The sequence below is a fragment of the Bacillus rossius genome, chromosome 14 (assembly GCF_032445375.1).
Source record: "Bacillus rossius redtenbacheri isolate Brsri chromosome 14, Brsri_v3, whole genome shotgun sequence".
In the NCBI taxonomy this organism is placed as follows: Eukaryota; Metazoa; Arthropoda; class Insecta; order Phasmatodea; family Bacillidae; genus Bacillus; species Bacillus rossius.
The window spans coordinates 38,318,802-38,336,991 of NC_086341.1; the positions used below are offsets into that span (position 1 = coordinate 38,318,802).

The 18,190-nt window shown below is 38.2% G+C and overlaps 1 protein-coding gene across 1 annotated transcript in view; it reads right to left on the reverse strand.

Moving 5' to 3' along the window:
- Positions 1 to 18,190, reverse strand: part of LOC134538778 (G-protein coupled receptor Mth2-like) — a 111,785-nt gene that overhangs the window by 29,699 nt on the left and 63,896 nt on the right. The window contains exon 3 of the mRNA XM_063380270.1: positions 2,940 to 3,127. Coding sequence (XP_063236340.1) covers positions 2,940 to 3,127 — 188 coding nt within the window. The remainder of the gene's footprint in view (positions 1 to 2,939; positions 3,128 to 18,190) is intronic.

Genomic DNA, 18,190 nt, shown 5'->3' on the forward strand with positions numbered 1-18,190 from the left:
TTTGTAAACCGTTCCTTTGAAAGCTTTGCAGTATTAACCGCGCACATTAATAAGCACAATAAAACAAAATAGAGACAAATTATCAAATATTCGATTATATTTTCAGTGGTTTAAAAACAATAATAAAATATAACTTTATGTGCACGTATTTCTTATACGCACAGATAACCATAGCCATGTGTTGTACAAAGTTACAATATTTTTCTTGTAGTACAGTGTGTCCATAAAGAATTTCCCAGTTTCAATGTATATTAGATATAGGAGTTTAATTAAGACTATTATACGTCACACTGAAGGTAAACCAACCTAATTTTTCTTACAAATGTTAAATATGTGTACCTTTAGTTGTATGGCACATATCCAATCTAAAGTCCAATTCTTCCCTACCTTTGGTTAACATGTCCAGAGTAATGGCAGCAATGGCCTCTTCAATTCTGTGTCTCAATATCTGGCAAATCATTAGGCAGCGGTGGAACGTAGACACGATCTTTTGTAAAACCCCAACCCAAAAAAAAACGCATGGTGTTATGTCAGGTGAACGTGGAGGCCAGAAAAAAAAAGAGCTCTGTCGTTTCGAATTCCCTATACCACCGGCGGATGGTTTTTTTTTTTTTTTGCCACATTAGAGATTACAATTAAACTTTAAACGAAACGCACGTTGAATTTGAAATTACAGATTCACTCTCAGCAAATTGCATAACACAAAACGCTTAGCGATCAGGAGTCGCCATTTAGCGTAGGTGGCGCTGCGAGTGAGAAAACAACGAAGCAGTACTCGCGCATGCGTTTATCCAAAACTGTTTTAAGTTACTCTTTAACTTTGGAACAACATTCTACAACGCTTACAGTTGTTAATATTAAAATTTATAACTGGGAAATTCTTTTATGGACATACTGTATTAAAAGCTATTTCTGTTTAGTGAAGTGTTAGAACATGTACTGAGTAGACAAGCAAAAAAAAAATGGGGTGTGGCTGTGTCATGGACACGGCCGTGTGTTGTACGTGAATACGTGTACGTAACAGGTAATATTTTCTATACAAAATATAAAATACGCTATTTCTTTATTTTAACACCATATATATTCACTGTAACTATTTTACACTAATGTTTTATACATGAAATCGACGAGAGCTGACGATTGAAACTCAAACGAACGTCGTAGCTTCTCCATGTCAAAAGTTGTACTAAATTTAAATTTTGAAACGCAGCGAAATGACCTCAAAATGGCGGCGCTTCCCCCCTCCACCGCGCGCGATGCGTCACAGTCCTCACTTAGCGTAACGAATTATTTGATCATTTAGCTATACAGTGGTGTAATTAAATTTCGGATGGAGATGATAGATATGTAGCTGCAACACCAAACTGTATCCCCCGGATTCGTTATCATTCGTTTTTTTTGACGTGATAACGTCTTATAAATCGATGAACACCGGCTGCACGCACGAAAAAGCATGACTCATTGTCACTTTCCGCCTGAGCCGAGCGTGCAAGAACCGGCCAACCAGCGTGCGAGAAAATATTCTATAATATCAAACAGGTTAAGGTGGGCTTTTTAAACTAATTTTTCGTGTCTACATTTGAACAAATTATTTAAAATAAATTTGCAAATACTGTAAAATAATAATTTAAAAATTAAATAGTATGCAATTTTTCATCAATGTTTTCTTATGACGTTATCACGTAAAATTATCATCCGTGAACCGACTTTACAGACAACCCCCTGTTTAATTGAGAAGCCTAAGATGTCCATCAAGTTCTGTCCCTGCCCGAAACACCCCCCCAAAAAAATTCACATTCGGCCAACCTCGGGATTTGTTTTATTTTTGCGCAGGAAAAATGAATACAACTATTAAAAGTGGTCGGTTAGGTTAGCTACATTAAAACACTTTAAAACACTATGGACGGTCAGTGGCGTAGCTAAAGTGACTGGCGCCCCTGGCCAGACTTGAAAATGGCGTTCAGTAACGCGAAACCGTCGCAGCACCGCCCCCCCCCCCCCCTCCCCTGCACAGGCGCCCCTGGCGGGGGCCATCCCTGCCACCCGCTTGCTACGCCACTGTGGACGGTTAGTTAGGTTAGTATAGCTACATTAAAATAAACAGAGAAATATAAATATATATAAATAAACCCGAGATTGGCCGAAGGTGAATATTCGGGCGTGTTCCGGGCAGGGACAGAACTCGATGTACCTACATCTCAGGCTTCCCTTTTTAATTGCCTGCCACTGTGGACGCGTGCACGCGAAAGCGTTTTACGGCAGGAAAGCCTACAACTCGCGTAGTTTCGGTTCCCTGCAAGAAAATTCCCGAAGAATTTCCGAAGGTTTCGCGTTTTGGTATCGACGCCACTTCAGCCGCTAAATCAGAAGTTTCCAATGGAAAACAAGCATGTCGTGACTGACCTAACCTAACCTAACCCTTCGATATATTTTTTTTAATTTCAATTTTTTGAGAGGAATCCGAAGTTGCACGAACGTGGTAGCTTTGAATATATATACTGTATAGAAGTCGCCAGCCCAGGTTAAAATTTCTAATACGGTTTTGAGGTAGCTGGTTAATTCACCGCCGCAATCGCCACCATCCTTAGGGCATCGACTTGTGGTGGTCCCTAGCGGACAAGTGTTGAACTCTTCAAACACCCCTTCCCCCTCCCGTTGAACGACGTTGAGCTGCAGTGAATGATGGATGAGGGGTGCGGGGGAATGACAGCGGGCGACAGTGCTGCGCTCCAACGTGTAAATAACAACTAAGACGATACAGGGCGTTACGGCAGCGCACTGCAGCGGTGAAGTTCCCAAGCTGCTCATCGTACGCTTCTGAAAAACGTAGAGTAAATCCTATCCACTCGCGACTTCTATACAGTATATATATTCAAAGGTGGCAGGGAACCGAAACTACGCGAGTTGTAGGCAGCGCGGACAGTTGAGGGACCACTCACGGCTGTAGAAGCAGGTGTCGTCGCCGATGAGGGGGCGTATCTGCTGCGGCAGCAGGTCCCCGGCGGAGTCCCCGGCGAAGCTGAGCAGCGCCACCAGCGTGGCCAGCGACCACGAGTAGGCGCTGTACCAGAGGAAGCGGCGCCTCTCACGCCTCTGCCGGCTGCCCTGGGTCAGGCAGCGCACGGCACTGCACACAGCGGTCCGGTCAGACACTGCTCCGCCCGCAGTGAGCAGTCCACTAGCCTGCACGTTCACCTGGCATTATACTGGGGCAGGGGCGTAGCCAGGGAGGGGGGGTTAGGGGTTAACCCCCCCCCCCCTTAGCACCAAATATTTAATTAATTTCTTATTCATCACTCAAACAAATTTCATATTAAAATTAATAAAAATTTTACCATTACAATATTTAAATTTAAGTACCGAAATCTGCTAAAATATCACTATTTTACACCTTAAAATCCAAATTTTTCCCGGGGGAGGACCCCCGGACCCCCCGCTTTAATACGTGGGGGAGGGGGGGGGGCATGCTTCTTAACACCCCCCATACACAAATCCTGGCTACGCCACTGTACTGGGGGCGATAGAATCGAATCCCCTTTGGCAAGGGTACCTTTCAAACTTTTGGTGGCGGTGGTGTAGCTGGGTAAGTGGCCGAAATACTGTTTGTTAGGGCCATGTTAATTTCCTCAAAAGATCCCGAGAGTAGCTGGAAGTTAAAAAAAAATGTAGCATCGTCTGTGTTTCGTGATTGGACGGGTTTCTTTGAGGTGCGTGCCGAGTTTGTTAAAAAAAACCAATCACAGTAATTCAGTGCGGAAGCAAACTCGTCCTTAGTGGCTCGGTGCAAACAAGGCGACGACTTCTCTCGCAGACGGCCGCCGATCACAAGGAAGAAACCAGCTGGTGTGGATATACCTTGTTGCAGTCTAGTATAGGCGTTCAGATTTTTTTTTCGCGAAAATTTCCTGCCCCTACTGTTTGTACACAAATTACCGAAATATGTTTTTAAAAAGTATGCAGTTCAGTGAATAAAACAATGTAGGCCAGATTATCTGTGCGGTATTTTCGTCACAACAATATCCTAGAAACATACAAGTTAGAACTGTAGATAAGCTGCGAGAAAACAAAACTGAATTAATAACTAAATCTTCGAATACAAAATTTGAACAGAAAACTGACTAAAAGTATCTCTTTCCGATTTCTTAAAATATTTTAGTTTTAAGGCAAATATGCACTGGAAAGGTATCCCCTCGGAAAGGGTGCCTTTCAGAATATTCTGTATAATGACGCAGCTGAAAATAAACTGGAGAGGTACCCTTTACGATTTCTTAAAATGCATATTATTTTCGGCTTTAAAATCCTGAAAGTTATCCCCTCTGGAAAATATCCCAAAATGGCTGCCAGACAAGTAATATGTCGATACAAGCACCTAGTTCCTCAGTTTCATACTAGGTAGCGCTGGTAGGGAGTGTCCTTCGATCAGAATATGTGATCGGAGGAAAATTCTTATCCCATGTATTGTCTGTGTTAGTGAACCATAAAGGGTACCTGTCCAGTTTCTACCCAGCTACACTACCGCCACCAAAAGTATAAAAGGCACACATTCCAAGGGGATGCAATTCAGCCCCTCCTTATACTGCACGTGAACCTCTAGCCATACATAGTCCAGGTAATATAGTATGATCTGGCAAATACTGCACGTGAATATCTAACCACACATAGTCCTGGTGATACACTATCAATGGTAATATAATATAATATGTATTGGCAAATACTGCACGTGAACATTTAACCACATATAGTCCTGGTAATACACTATCAATTGTCAAGTACTTCACTTATATGTTTAGCCACAAATAGTGTCAATAATACATTATCGACAGGCATGTTCGGCACGTGAATTTGTAGCCACAATTTTTTTTCTTATAAAACACTATTAAGAACCAAGTAGTGCACATGAATGTTTAGGCCTATAATAGGTTCAGGTCCTATAATACTCTATCAGTAGGCAATCATTGCACGTGAATATTAAGCCACTCTTAGTCGTGAAAATGCACTATCCTTAGGCAAGTACTGCATGCGAATGTTAGCCATATATAGTTCTAGGAATATACTATTGTCAGGCAAATACTGACGTGAATGTTTAGGCATTCATAGTCCTGTCAATACACCATCATTTTACGTACTGTACGTTAAGGTTTTAGCGACACATTGTTACGTCAATGTTTTATATTGTCGCGGGTTGAAATTTTGCAGGGTTGTTGAAATCAAATTTAGGGACTTTACTGACGGGACTCTGGGCTGGCTGCTCTGTTCACTCGTCAGCGCAAGTGGCGTGACCATGTAATTGGGGCACGGGGCCGGCGCGGCGCGCTGCGGGCTTGCAGAATTTTGTTTGTTTGTTTGGCCGCGCGCTGGCGCAGCCACGGGCCGCAGTTACTGGGGCGCGCTGTCGTAACAAGCCGCGCGGTGTGGCCTGCACATTGGGGTAGAGGGGGGGTAGTCTTCCCAGATGTTCTAGTTAGTTGTTTAGTAAATTTGACTTCAATAACGAGCTTTTGTTATGGTAGGCGCGGCAGGGCGCGCGAATTTAAGCGCAAGTGATTGGTGACTCAGGGCTCACTCAGGCGGAGGCTATGCGTCTCACCTGTGGTCACGAGTTGTTAGTTCGTTCGTGATGTAGGAATTCAAGCTTTCGGGCGGAAGCTATGGTCGACGCCAGAGGCCACGAGTCGTTTAATTTAAGTTAGGTCATAATGTAGTCGTCAAGCTTTCGGGCGGAGGCTATGGCCCTCGTCAGGGGTCACGCGTCATAGTTTTTAAAATGTAATGTTCGTTCGGGATTTCAAGGGCAGGAGAGGCCCCTACGTTATTTTTTTAAAGTAATCGATCAAGAAAGGCTTTTCGGAAAATGTGAGTATGGACTTATCTTTGTTTTAATTTTAAGTATTAATTATGATTTGAGGTATTCGGAAGGACTAGGGAAGTGTTTAGTGAAGTTCTCTCATTCTCTCTCTTGTAAGGTCGTTCAATCGTTAAGGAAGTAAAGAGATTATTGTTTTAAATTGTAATCCCGCTATTTAAATGTTCTTTAAAATGATGTTGAGTATTTGACTTTAAGAATAAAATAATTTTAATTAAGTATTATGTTATTTTGCAAAATCTCCTTAGTTCAGCTCTCACCAGACATCCTGTACGGGATGACGAACCTATGATCCTAGGTACAGTAAAGTATTTTATGAAGTTAAGACTAGTTGATGCCAAGCGAGTTGTTTCTATGTAAAGAGCTACGATTCTCGCCCCCCCCTCTGAAGGTGGATCGTGACAGAAATGGCGGTGGCACCGGCTAGGTGCACGTGACAGAAATGGTAGAGTTCGCCGGATAGGTTCTATTTCTGGAGAGAGAGAGAGGTAGATTTTTATGTTTATTATTAAGTTAGTTTCAGCTTCTGATAGCAGGTTATTAAGAGTTTACTTGAGGAGAGGATTACGGAATTTAATCTAAGTGGAGGAAGTCTTTGAGTTTTTTTTTTTGACGTAACAGATGTTTATTTGAGGATACTTGTAAGGATAAAGTTTATAGTGATAAGTTGTTTTAAGTCGTTGAATTTATTGTAGATTTATATCGGGGATTATTACGTGAGGAGAATACGTTATAAGTTAAATGCTTATTAGAGATAATGCAAGTGGTTTAATTTAATTGAAGTTCATTTTAAGATTGTAGGTTAAGAGAATTATAATTTAAAATAAAGTTTTTTGTCGTAAATAGGAATTATTTTCAAGAGAAGTTTGTTTTGTTTTCGTGCGCGTAGGAGACGAGACGTACGAATTAAATCAGTCGAGGGAAGGATAAACGTTAGAAAGGAATTAAAGAGAAAACGAGAGTTTATGTAAAAGAGAGTTATAGAATTTATAGTGATGTTTTGTTTTAATTAGAAAAATGTTGAGAGTTGTTTCAGAACGACACGTCAGTGGACGTGGCAGAGTGAACACGTGACGGGGAGGTGCTGAGACCTAGCGGAGAACGGAGGAACCGCAAGCGAGGGTTGGCGCACCTGATGGAATTCGGTGACGTCACGGGCTCATACGGAGACGTGGACGGCCGTGACCTTGTTTTGATCAGCTGTACGGTAACTTAGCGATAAGAAAATAGACTATTGGTTAAATAAATTTAAATTTAAGTGTGTTTTAGAAGAAGAGGAACTTTCAGTATGTAAGTAATTTATTTTAAGAAGTGTATGATGTATAGGCTAGAAGTGTTTCGTTGTAAGTTGTTTATGTTTTTGTTAGTTAAATTCTACCTCGGTTTTAAAAATATTTTTTTGGGATTTGTAAACATTATTAAGGAGGTACACTATAAAATCGATAAGCATTAAGAAAACTGGGAAGGCTAGATTTTGTGTGTAGAGGGAATTTACTCCAAAAGAACAGAGAGACAAAATTAATGTTTTCATTAGGGCGAGGGACCCTAAGGTGAGGCGTTGTGTCCCTGGGAAGAAAGGGAATTGTAGCGCAGACCATAGGAGATGGGCTGACTACGGAATTAAGGGTCAGGAGAATCCTGAGAGTTGTGAGTAGTTTGGGGCAGGAGTTCCCCATGGTAGTACCGAAGTGGCTATCCTGTATGGGATAGGGTACCATTTCAATGAAGTTTGTTGGTGGGGTTAGAATCCCTTGTTGTGTAGTGGGCCTATAGCAGATAGGCACTACAGTGAAATTTTTGGTTATTTTGTGAGGTAAATTCCCTGGAGGTTAAGTAAGATTGGATTCAGTTAGGAAGGAGGGAAATGAGAAACATTGCTGTAGAGAGTTAGTGTACCTGCCTAATGTGAAATTGAATTTTACTAAATTAATTTAGGAGAAAGTTTTGTTCGGTAAATAAATAATAATGGAAGATAGCTAGATAATTAATTAATTTTTTTTGAGTAAGGTGTTTTAAGTAATGAAATAAAATAAGGTGAAGTAATTTGAATAATTGGGGAGGAGTTTCTTTAAGAGTTTAGATAATTGTTTTTGAATTTATTGAGATATTCAGCCAGTGAAGTTTGAGTGTGAGAGATACAGTGAGATTTTAAGGAAATCGGTTGTTTATTAATTAGGACAAATGAGATTTTTTGATTAAGAGTCAGTAAGCATAGTTAAAATTTACGACATGATATTTGTTGACAGTTTACAGTTATTAAGGAGAAAACAGAGTAATCTATTTATTTTTATTTTAATGGTTTGAAGATAAGATTATGAATTTTTTTTGGAAGTTTCTTTGGCATGTTGGAATAATTTTTTTTGATTTTTAGAATTTACAGAGAAAATTTAATTGATTTACATTAGTTTGGAAGTATGGAGGTTTAGTGTTCGATTAGCCCTAACTTGATGGTCGGATCCCAAAAGAATGCCGTAAAACCGATAGCCAATTGAGAGGAATGCGGTAGGCGCTTGTGTAGAGAGGGGTTGTGGGAAAACTCCTTGGGACTGATGGCAGATCAGGGGCCCTAAATAGTGTGTGATGCTGTAAAACCAGTGCAGAGAAAGCCTGGTATGCTTAAATTTTTGGGCACAGGTTATGTAAACCTGGGGTTCCATGGGATTTAGTCATGTTAGCTGCTGTGAGACATTAAGATTTCCAGGCTCCATAGTAAATTCAATGTAAATTTTTGTTTTCTTAAAATAATAAATTTGTTTTTAATTTTTTTGAGATATTTGATTTGTAACAGTGAATACAGACCCCGAGGAATAAGAGTTGTCATGCTGTGAGAGGAGAAGGTGGTAGGCCTAAAAGGGTACAGGCACCACAGAGGTTATGTGCATTGCATAATTTAAATATAAGGAAACTTGAGAATTTGAAATTTTGTTGTTGGTTTGTACACCCATAAGAAGAGTATAGGCAGAATTTTTATTGTTATGAGATGTCTAATTTAATTGAAAAGAAGAAAGTTTAAAGATGCAAGGTAACATTATTATTGTAATAATTGAAAGAGATTAAGAGGTAGAGAGAAATAGGCAGTTTTTGTTTGTAAGTACTAAAGTTTACATATAGAAATTTAGTAACTAAGAATGAATAATAAGTTAAGTCTAGTGTAAAAGTTTTTTTTAAGTTTGTTAAGTTAAGAGTCACAAGTAAATTTTTTTTTAGAGAGAATGTCTTTGATAGGAAGTATTAGAAACTTATGGGAATTTTAGGGTAACATAAATAATGTAGGTAATGAATAATAAATAGATGGTAGGTCTTAAGTTAGGATTAACATTTGAAGCAGAATTTAATTAAGAAGAAGGAAAATAAATAGGCCTAATGAAAAGAACAAAAAAGGATTTTATGGTAAAGCATTTTTTTTAAGTAATAAACAATGAATAATAATGTTGTTTCAGGGTAATGTGTACTAATAATACAATTTTTTTTAGGACCAAAGAACAGGAATTATGTAATTTAAATTAACATGTATTTTTGAAACTGTTACAGATTCCTTAAGATGAGCTGAGCAGCAGTCCAGTTTACAAGATGACAAGAGTTCGAGAGACAAGATACAAGATCACTGAAACAAGAGCCAAGACTGAAGATTCAAGAGAAGAGAAAGCTGGCAGCCATGGACTTACAAGTGGAGATTAATAAGGTCATGTAAAGTTTTATTTTTTTTTATGGAAGACAGTAACTGGAGTTTTTTTTGTTATAAACATTATTTACAGAACTTTTTAGGTTATAGTAATGTAATGGAACTAGTGAGTTGTGGTAGCTGTCAAAAAGAACTAATACCTTAAGTTTAATTTTTAAAGTTAATTTTCTTAATTTACAGAGGGATTAGTAGTTTTTTTTAAACCTTATTTAGGTTGGAATTTAAATACAATAGCTTATTATAAATGTGTACGAACAGTTCAAGTTCACCGTACTGATAGGTAGGTCAGATGATCTTATTGATTTTGATGATTTGTTGTTTTGAGTTGATTTTTAAGTGTTGTGAATTAGACAATGAAATAGTTCTGAAAACTTAAATTATTTCAAGCTAAGAAATAGTAAAGTTAATTGTAACTCAAAGGACACCAGAATTTAATTTTTTTTTGAATTAGTAATGTTTGAAAATTTTATACTTTACAAGAAAGGTTATAAACAAACAGATCGGATGGAACAAGGATGCAGTAAATCACAATTTCATTTAGAATTATTGATTAGCTTTTGAGGTTATGAAGTAAAAGTAATTATAGTTTAAAAGTTTGAATAAAAAAAAATGTTTTTTTTTTTTATTTGTTTGAAATAGAAAGTTTAAAAGTTAATTAGTCATGATCTAGGTGGGTGATGGGGTGGGAATTGGCCACTCTTTTTCCCTATAACCTCCCTAACATGGCCTTCTATTACAACTAACAGAAATAAAGAAGAAGAAAAATGAAGAATTATTAGTTAGAATGTTTCTTTCATGAAGATACCTGATGAACTTTTACTGTTTGGAAGAATAGAAGCAAGGTTAGTCAGATATTTTTACTCAGAAGAAGAAGAAGATAAAGCAGTTTTATGACTCGACAAGCCAGAGATTGGTGTTTCCCCTCTGCGCTTCTATTGACTACGTTGTTTACTCTCATGGGATAGCTGGTTCGGCACCATGGAGAGAGATTGGTGGGCATTGTGGTTGCCCCCAGAAGAAAAGAAGAGTAGAAGAGGTTATGGGTGGGTCATGTGAAGTGACCTTCAACCCAGTTACTTCGTGGGGACTATTTGCTGTATAGAGAAGATCAAGACTCAAGAGTTAGGGAAAATCATTGGAGGTCATGTTTCCCTTCCTTAAGTTTTTCCTATCAAATTATTTGCCTGATTAGATTATGCTAAGGGTGGGATACTTTATGTTAGCAGTTGAATTAATTAATTTTATTTTTTTGTGTGTTTGCATCCTTGCCCATCGATTGCAGTTTAGTAGTTAGTTTTGTATTTGTCAGGCGTGATGGTAATGCCTGTTGATGATGTTTCAGAATTGTAATCTGTTCGTGATGAGGATGGCACAACTCCGAAGCAGATGTGGGGAGAAGTTGTGAGCTGCCCTGGAAGCCAGTCCAGTAGCTGTTGGAGTTGAGTGGTGTTTGCTGATGGCCAGCCCAGGGAGCTACTCTTCTCGACAACACTGACTTCGAGGAGTTGCACCAACCTTCACGAGATAAGAGTTTAATTAATTGAAACACTGTAAGGACACTTAATTTTTTTTGAAGAACGAAAGAAGTATGGTAATAAACGGAAACTGAAAAAAAAAATAATAATAATTATCAAGAATTTGCACATTGTTTAACGAATACTGAGAAACTAAGAACAGTAATTTAATTTGTAAAGAGAGCTTCACTAACAGAACAATTTTTTTTAGAATTGAGAACTCGAGCCTCTGAAGGTTCCTGTGAGAACAAACCAGATAAAAGTTTTACATTTAATTTTATGAATACTTGTTGTTTTAAAATAAATCTTATGCAGAATCTAGATGTATGTTCAGACAGCAAGGAACTAAGAAAATTATTATTTTTGTGAAATGAGGAATTTATAGTTATGGTTTAATGGAAAAAGACAATTTGTAATTTTGAGGTAGCTCGATGGGGCTCGAGCTCTGTGAGGGGAGGGTTATGTCGCGGGTTGAAATTTTGCAGGGTTGTTGAAATCAAATTTAGGGACTTTACTGACGGGACTCTGGGCTGGCTGCTCTGTTCACTCGTCAGCGCAAGTGGCGTGACCATGTAATTGGGGCACGGGGCCGGCGCGGCGCGCTGCGGGCTTGCAGAATTTTGTTTGTTTGTTTGGCCGCGCGCTGGCGCAGCCACGGGCCGCAGTTACTGGGGCGCGCTGTCGTAACAAGCCGCGCGGTGTGGCCTGCACATTGGGGTAGAGGGGGGGTAGTCTTCCCAGATGTTCTAGTTAGTTGTTTAGTAAATTTGACTTCAATAACGAGCTTTTGTTATGGTAGGCGCGGCAGGGCGCGCGAATTTAAGCGCAAGTGAGTGGTGACTCGGGGCTCACTCAGGCGGAGGCTATGCGTCTCACCTGTGGTCACGAGTTGTTAGTTCGTTCGTGATGTAGGAATTCAGGCTCACTCAGGCGGAGGCTATGCGTCTCACCTGTGGTCACGAGTTGTTAGTTCGTTCGTGATGTAGGAATTCAAGCTTTCGGGCGGAAGCTATGGTCGACGCCAGAGGCCACGAGTCGTTTAATTTAAGTTAGGTCATAATGTAGTCGTCAAGCTTTCGGGCGGAGGCTATGGCCCTCGTCAGGGGTCACGCGTCATAGTTTTTAAAATGTAATGTTCGTTCGGGATTTCAAGGGCAGGAGAGGCCCCTACGTTATTTTTTTAAAGTAATCGATCAAGAAAGGCTTTTCGGAAAATGTGAGTATGGACTTATCTTTGTTTTAATTTTAAGTATTAATTATGATTTGAGGTATTCGGAAGGACTAGGGAAGTGTTTAGTGAAGTTCTCTCATTCTCTCTCTTGTAAGGTCGTTCAATCGTTAAGGAAGTAAAGAGATTATTGTTTTAAATTGTAATCCCGCTATTTAAATGTTCTTTAAAATGATGTTGAGTATTTGACTTTAAGAATAAAATAATTTTAATTAAGTATTATGTTATTTTGCAAAATCTCCTTAGTTCAGCTCTCACCAGACATCCTGTACGGGATGACGAACCTATGATCCTAGGTACAGTAAAGTATTTTATGAAGTTAAGACTAGTTGATGCCAAGCGAGTTGTTTCTATGTAAAGAGCTACGATTCTCGCCCCCCCCTCTGAAGGTGGATCGTGACAGAAATGGCGGTGGCACCGGCTAGGTGCACGTGACAATATATTAAGAGGGAGAGTTATGGACTTAAATATGAAATATATTTTTTTAAATAGATTATATGACATAGCAATTTTTTACCGTTTAAAACTGAATATTTTCTTTCGAAAACCATAAATCACACACTTAAATATTTTAAAATAACATTACAGGCAATGCATTACTGGTGTATTCAATACAGAAACTAGTAAGATATTTCCACTGACTTCAGAGAATAAACTATTAACAGCTCGTCATTATTAAATTCATAGAGTCCCAGAAACATTAATTTTGCTTAAACAAAACACAACTTTTAAAAACGATTGATATTAAATATTAATTGACTTATATCTGACGAAACCAAGATGGTGTGTCTCTGTTCCTATTTTTTTTCCTTTAGTCACATAACGTAAGTCAAGTTTTAGTCACTTATAGTGCTAGAAATACACCATCATTAGACACATATTCTAATTAGAAGATAAGATAAACATATCAAAAATTTCAATCGATCTATTCTTACAGGAGAAGTAAAAATTAGGAAACCATATATTTAGGTACGTACTGAAAAGTCATTCAAACAAATTTAATCAAACAGATATAATTCGTTATTTTACCATTTTTACGTACGTGCTGGAAGTATAGTTTAATATACTGACCAACTGCTCTGTATGCAATTGTTAGATTTGCTACATATCCAGGGTTGTGATTTTTGATGGCTAGGCAAATCAAAAGCGTGTAGATCTAGCATTACTTCTTAGGGCTGGTTATTAAAATGGTTAGTTCTTATTGTGGATTATGAATCTTCAAGTAGAGACCCCAAAATTTTATGATACACAAGAATCTCAGGCTTGTATGGCCAGTGTCTGAGGTTTTCTTAGTTTATGGAATTTTGCAGTGTCCAATGTGAAGAGTTCATGACCGTTTTTCTTGACATTGCAGACGATAACATAAAAAGAAACAGTCTCCTTCTGAGCGTATTGTCAGTCTTCTTTCCTATAAATACTTTCGTCTGAGAAGTATTTGTTTCCTGATTGGCTGCAGCTGTGTGCCAGTGAGCGGGTTCTATTCTTTTGGTTGGCTAGGTAGATTAGCCAATGGGAAAAAGGCTTCGCCAATTGATTGGCGCTGCTGGCCAATCAGTGGCCTCTTCTCTTCCAGTTGGCTGGACTGTCTGACCAGTCAATTGCTATCTGACTTCTGCCAAATGCATTGCTTATATTAGAATGTCTCTGGGAACCTTGTAACTTACATACCTCTAGGTGAAACTTGTTGTTTACAATCATTATTCTACCTAACTCAAATATTTACTGCAAGTTATAAGTTTAATGATATTCATCTCATAAATGTTTTGTGGTCTAGTTCTTTACCTACTGAATAAAAATTTAAAAATACTAAAAAAAGATAAAAACAGATAAAGCAATATGATATAGACATTTATGAAGCAAAAAAGAAATAAACTTTTACCTAGACATTAATTGCTTGGACTGACCGTTTAGAGTTGATCAGGGTAGCCCCTACACCAGATAAGTTTGGAATGAGAGCTCTCGAGTCAACAGTCTGATTGGATGGAAAGCTATCAAGTTGTCAGTACATCTGTTCCGACTGATAAGGTCACCGCCCTTGCACACATGCATGGCAGTTCCTGCTGATAAGTCCGAAATGTCTGTTTGGACTGGTGATGTATGGGAGCATTTAAGGTTCACACCATTCCACTGTTCCGAAGTTCACCGAAAGTCACCGCTTGCTCGTGCAATATCGGTAGCGCCTGTTCAGTATTCACTTGAAATGGGAAACAAATGAGGGTACAAAACAGTCTTGTCCCCAGCTGTAACGTACTGTTATTAAAACATTCCTCTATTTTTGTACACAGCCTCGGCTACGCTGGGATCTCTGGAGAACTATGAGCTCAGGTTGCAGCTAGTACCTATCAAGAAAACAGTAGGGCGGTGACAACAATCAGGGAAATTTCTCATCGAAACTGTATCTACTGCGCTTTTTAAGCACAACATAAATTTACGCCTACACAACCATCCACTGTTTTTAAAGTATTTTAATGTAGCTAACATAAAAATAACCGTGCACAATGTTGAAACTAATAAAATTTAGGTAACTTAACCTACCGACCATTCTCACGACATCACAAATGTGTAATAGTTACACCTAAGCTAACAACTCGTAAAAATGGGAAACTAATAAAATTTATGGATTTTATTTTTCAGAAAATGGGTTTTCTTTCAGAATTACTAATGATTTAACCAATCAACCCAAAACATCTAAACAAATACACCACATATGCTATGTGTGGAATTTATATTCAAATACTACTTGACGTTTTTCTTTCAGGTGAACAGAGAAAGAAAAAACCCGAGGGGCAAAAGAAACCGAACTTGCACGAACGCGGCCTCGGAATGGACAGGCGAAACTCTTTGGTTTCCCAAAGGGAATGTGCGATGCGAGTACGTTACTCAAAGAACACGCACAGGTTAGTTAAACGAGGAAACTCATTGCAAAAATTAATATAGCGTAGGCCCTTGTAGCCCAAAGTCACTACTTTTTGACTTCTAGGTTCAACCAACGTACATATAATAAATTGTATTCCCGGCTTTTGCCCATTGGCGTAGCTGTGTTTATAAATTTTTATTTTAAAAGTGCAAAATAGCGCTTTTTAAGCAGTTTTTGTATCCAACCATTGGATACATCTATGTTAAAATTATTATTGTTTCCTCAAGATAAAATTTGATGAGTGAAGAAAGTACAAATATAGTTGGGCAGAATAATATTATAAAATAAAAATATCACAGTCTAGAAATTTGGGGGGGACATTCCCCTCCACCCAAAAAGTTCAGGGGGACACGTCCCCCCTGTCCCCCCCGGTTTCTACGCTCCTGCTTTTGCCATGCCTTGTTTCCACCATTTTCAATAACTGGTTAGTGAACTAAGAAAAAAAAATTGGTTGTCCGTGAAGTCGGTTTACGGACGATAGTTTAACGTGACAACGTCATAACAAAACATTGATGAAATGATTGCATACTTTTATGAATAAAATTGGATCATTTTTATTTAATTATCACTATTTTGTATGGATACAAAGAAGGAGTGAAATGAAATCTACAACTTAATTGATAAATTTACTTTTATTTGCAATCATTAATTCAAATATGTTTATTACTTTAACGAAGAGATTATTTTAACTATAACTTTTATACATGTTTGCTATTTAACTTCAAGATCGTCGAGAATGTTTTACACTTTTTCGCAATTACACATTTAACGACGAAGTTTGTTCGTCGTGAAATTAAACGTAGAATTTAATAAAAATGTCCTTGCAGTTAATAAAATAAGTATTAGTAAGTTTAAGAAAGAATTTCGGCTTTAATCTCCAACCCAGACGCTCGTGGTGCGCTGGGGCCGAGATTAAAATTCGTCGAGAACATTTTACGTTTTTATGTCTTCCAGTGCTCAAAATGATATGAAATTGTGGCCACGGGCACGAAATTTTATTTATAATTCATTAGTAATAACGCCCCTCACGATAAACAAAGGCAAATATGTATTAACGAGTGCCTGTTGTCGCGGAAGTGGCTAGATTGCGCGATTCGTTCGGTTCACGCCCGTCACCGTAGATGACAGCACCGTAGGGGAATTATATTATTTCGTTTTTATAATACGATTTTATAACAAATACGCATCCCTAATACACCAAACTTATTTATAATGTGTTACAATATTTTTTAAAACATTGTGCAAAATATCCCGGGTTTAATTTGAATTATTATGTGTAACTGTAAAACACCATTGTTTGTACAAAAACGTATTTGAAAATTCAACATACTTTTAAATAACCGTATCGATTGTGCTGAAAATCGGTGGACTATCGTTAAACTACATAATATAAATAATTCAAACGACGAAAACATGATTGACAAGTCAAATCTATGGTTATTCCAATCGAGTGGAAGAGATAGATGCGGCGCAAGCGTACAATGAGTTTAACGGGACACATAGTAGTGGGACAATGTGCGTTACGGGACATTTTTTCGTGCGTGCAGCCGGCGTTCATCGATATATTAGACGTTGTCACGTCAAAAAGTTGCACCGAAATGCTCATTAAAAAAAGTAAATAAGAAATTTATCTATGTTTGAAATTCTAGGGTCACGTCTTATGACCACAATCGCAGCGCCTTAATCCCTCTTTTAAGATGAAATGGGACATGTAACGATTCAACTGATCAAATTTATTAGGGATAAGTAATGGTTTCCCTGATCAAAATTAGTGATGTGATGTAATGATCACTCTAATCAATATTAATTTCTATTTGTAACAATCTTCCTTATCAACATGAAAAATGATTCGAGTCGCTATTAATGATGAAGAATGATTGTGCTATGTAACAATTTCCTTGATCAAGATGAATTTGGAAATTTTAATGATACCTCGGACCAAAATAAATGGGTTTATGTAACTTTATACTTGAAAAAGATTAGTTCGGATATGTAAGATCCCCCTCTGATCAAGATGAGTTGGAACATGTTATGAGTACCCTGACGAACATGAACAAGGATACGTAACGGTTTCCATGATTGAGATGAACTGGGATACATAACGTGAATTGGGATACGTAAAGATTTCTCTGTACAAGATGAATTTGTTTATGTTACGAGCTCCCTTATTAAGATAAATGGGTATATGGAACGTTTCCCCCTGATCAAGATGAATTGGAATGCGTAACTATCTCTCTTATCAAAATAAATTGGAATACGTAACGATCTATTTTAATCAAGATGAATAGGATAAGTATTTGTATAATTGATCAAGATGAACGGAGTTATTTAAACCACTCTTTCATGAAGATTTATTTGAATGTGGAATGGGATCGAGGTGGGTAAATGGTGGGTTGTTGGAACCTCTTTTATTTCGCCCTAAAAAACAAGCGTTCCTGTAAACGTGAACTATGGCACCTCTCCGACCACAGTTTGTTTGGGGAGGGTTCTCTCGTGTTGTTTGTTTCGCCGCCGGCTGAAGCTCTGTGACCGACTTCTTCCCGATTTCTGGTCGACCGCAGGGCAGCTCTGGCCGCACAATGGACCAGGGACACGGGATGTTTTCTGCGCTCGGATTGTGCGTCGCTTCCATGGAAGCAGCAAGTGTTACACTTAGAAAAATCAATTTTTGACATTCTCACGATACAACAAATTTGTAATATTTATACCGAACATGCACAAACGCAGCCTCAAATGGACTGTTGTGGATGTTAGGTTTGCATATCCTGTGATTCTCCATATACAAGAACGTTTAAAAAAAATGGCGATGGTTGCGTCCATTCATATGTTTTGTAATGTTAGCTATAAACGGTGGTTTAGATAAGATTAGCTCCATTAAAAATAATTTAAATTATTGTGGAGGACGGTTGGTTAGGTTAGTATAGCAACATTAAAAATACTGTACAATATTGAAAGAGTTTTGATTTTAAATAAAGTGTTTTATTTT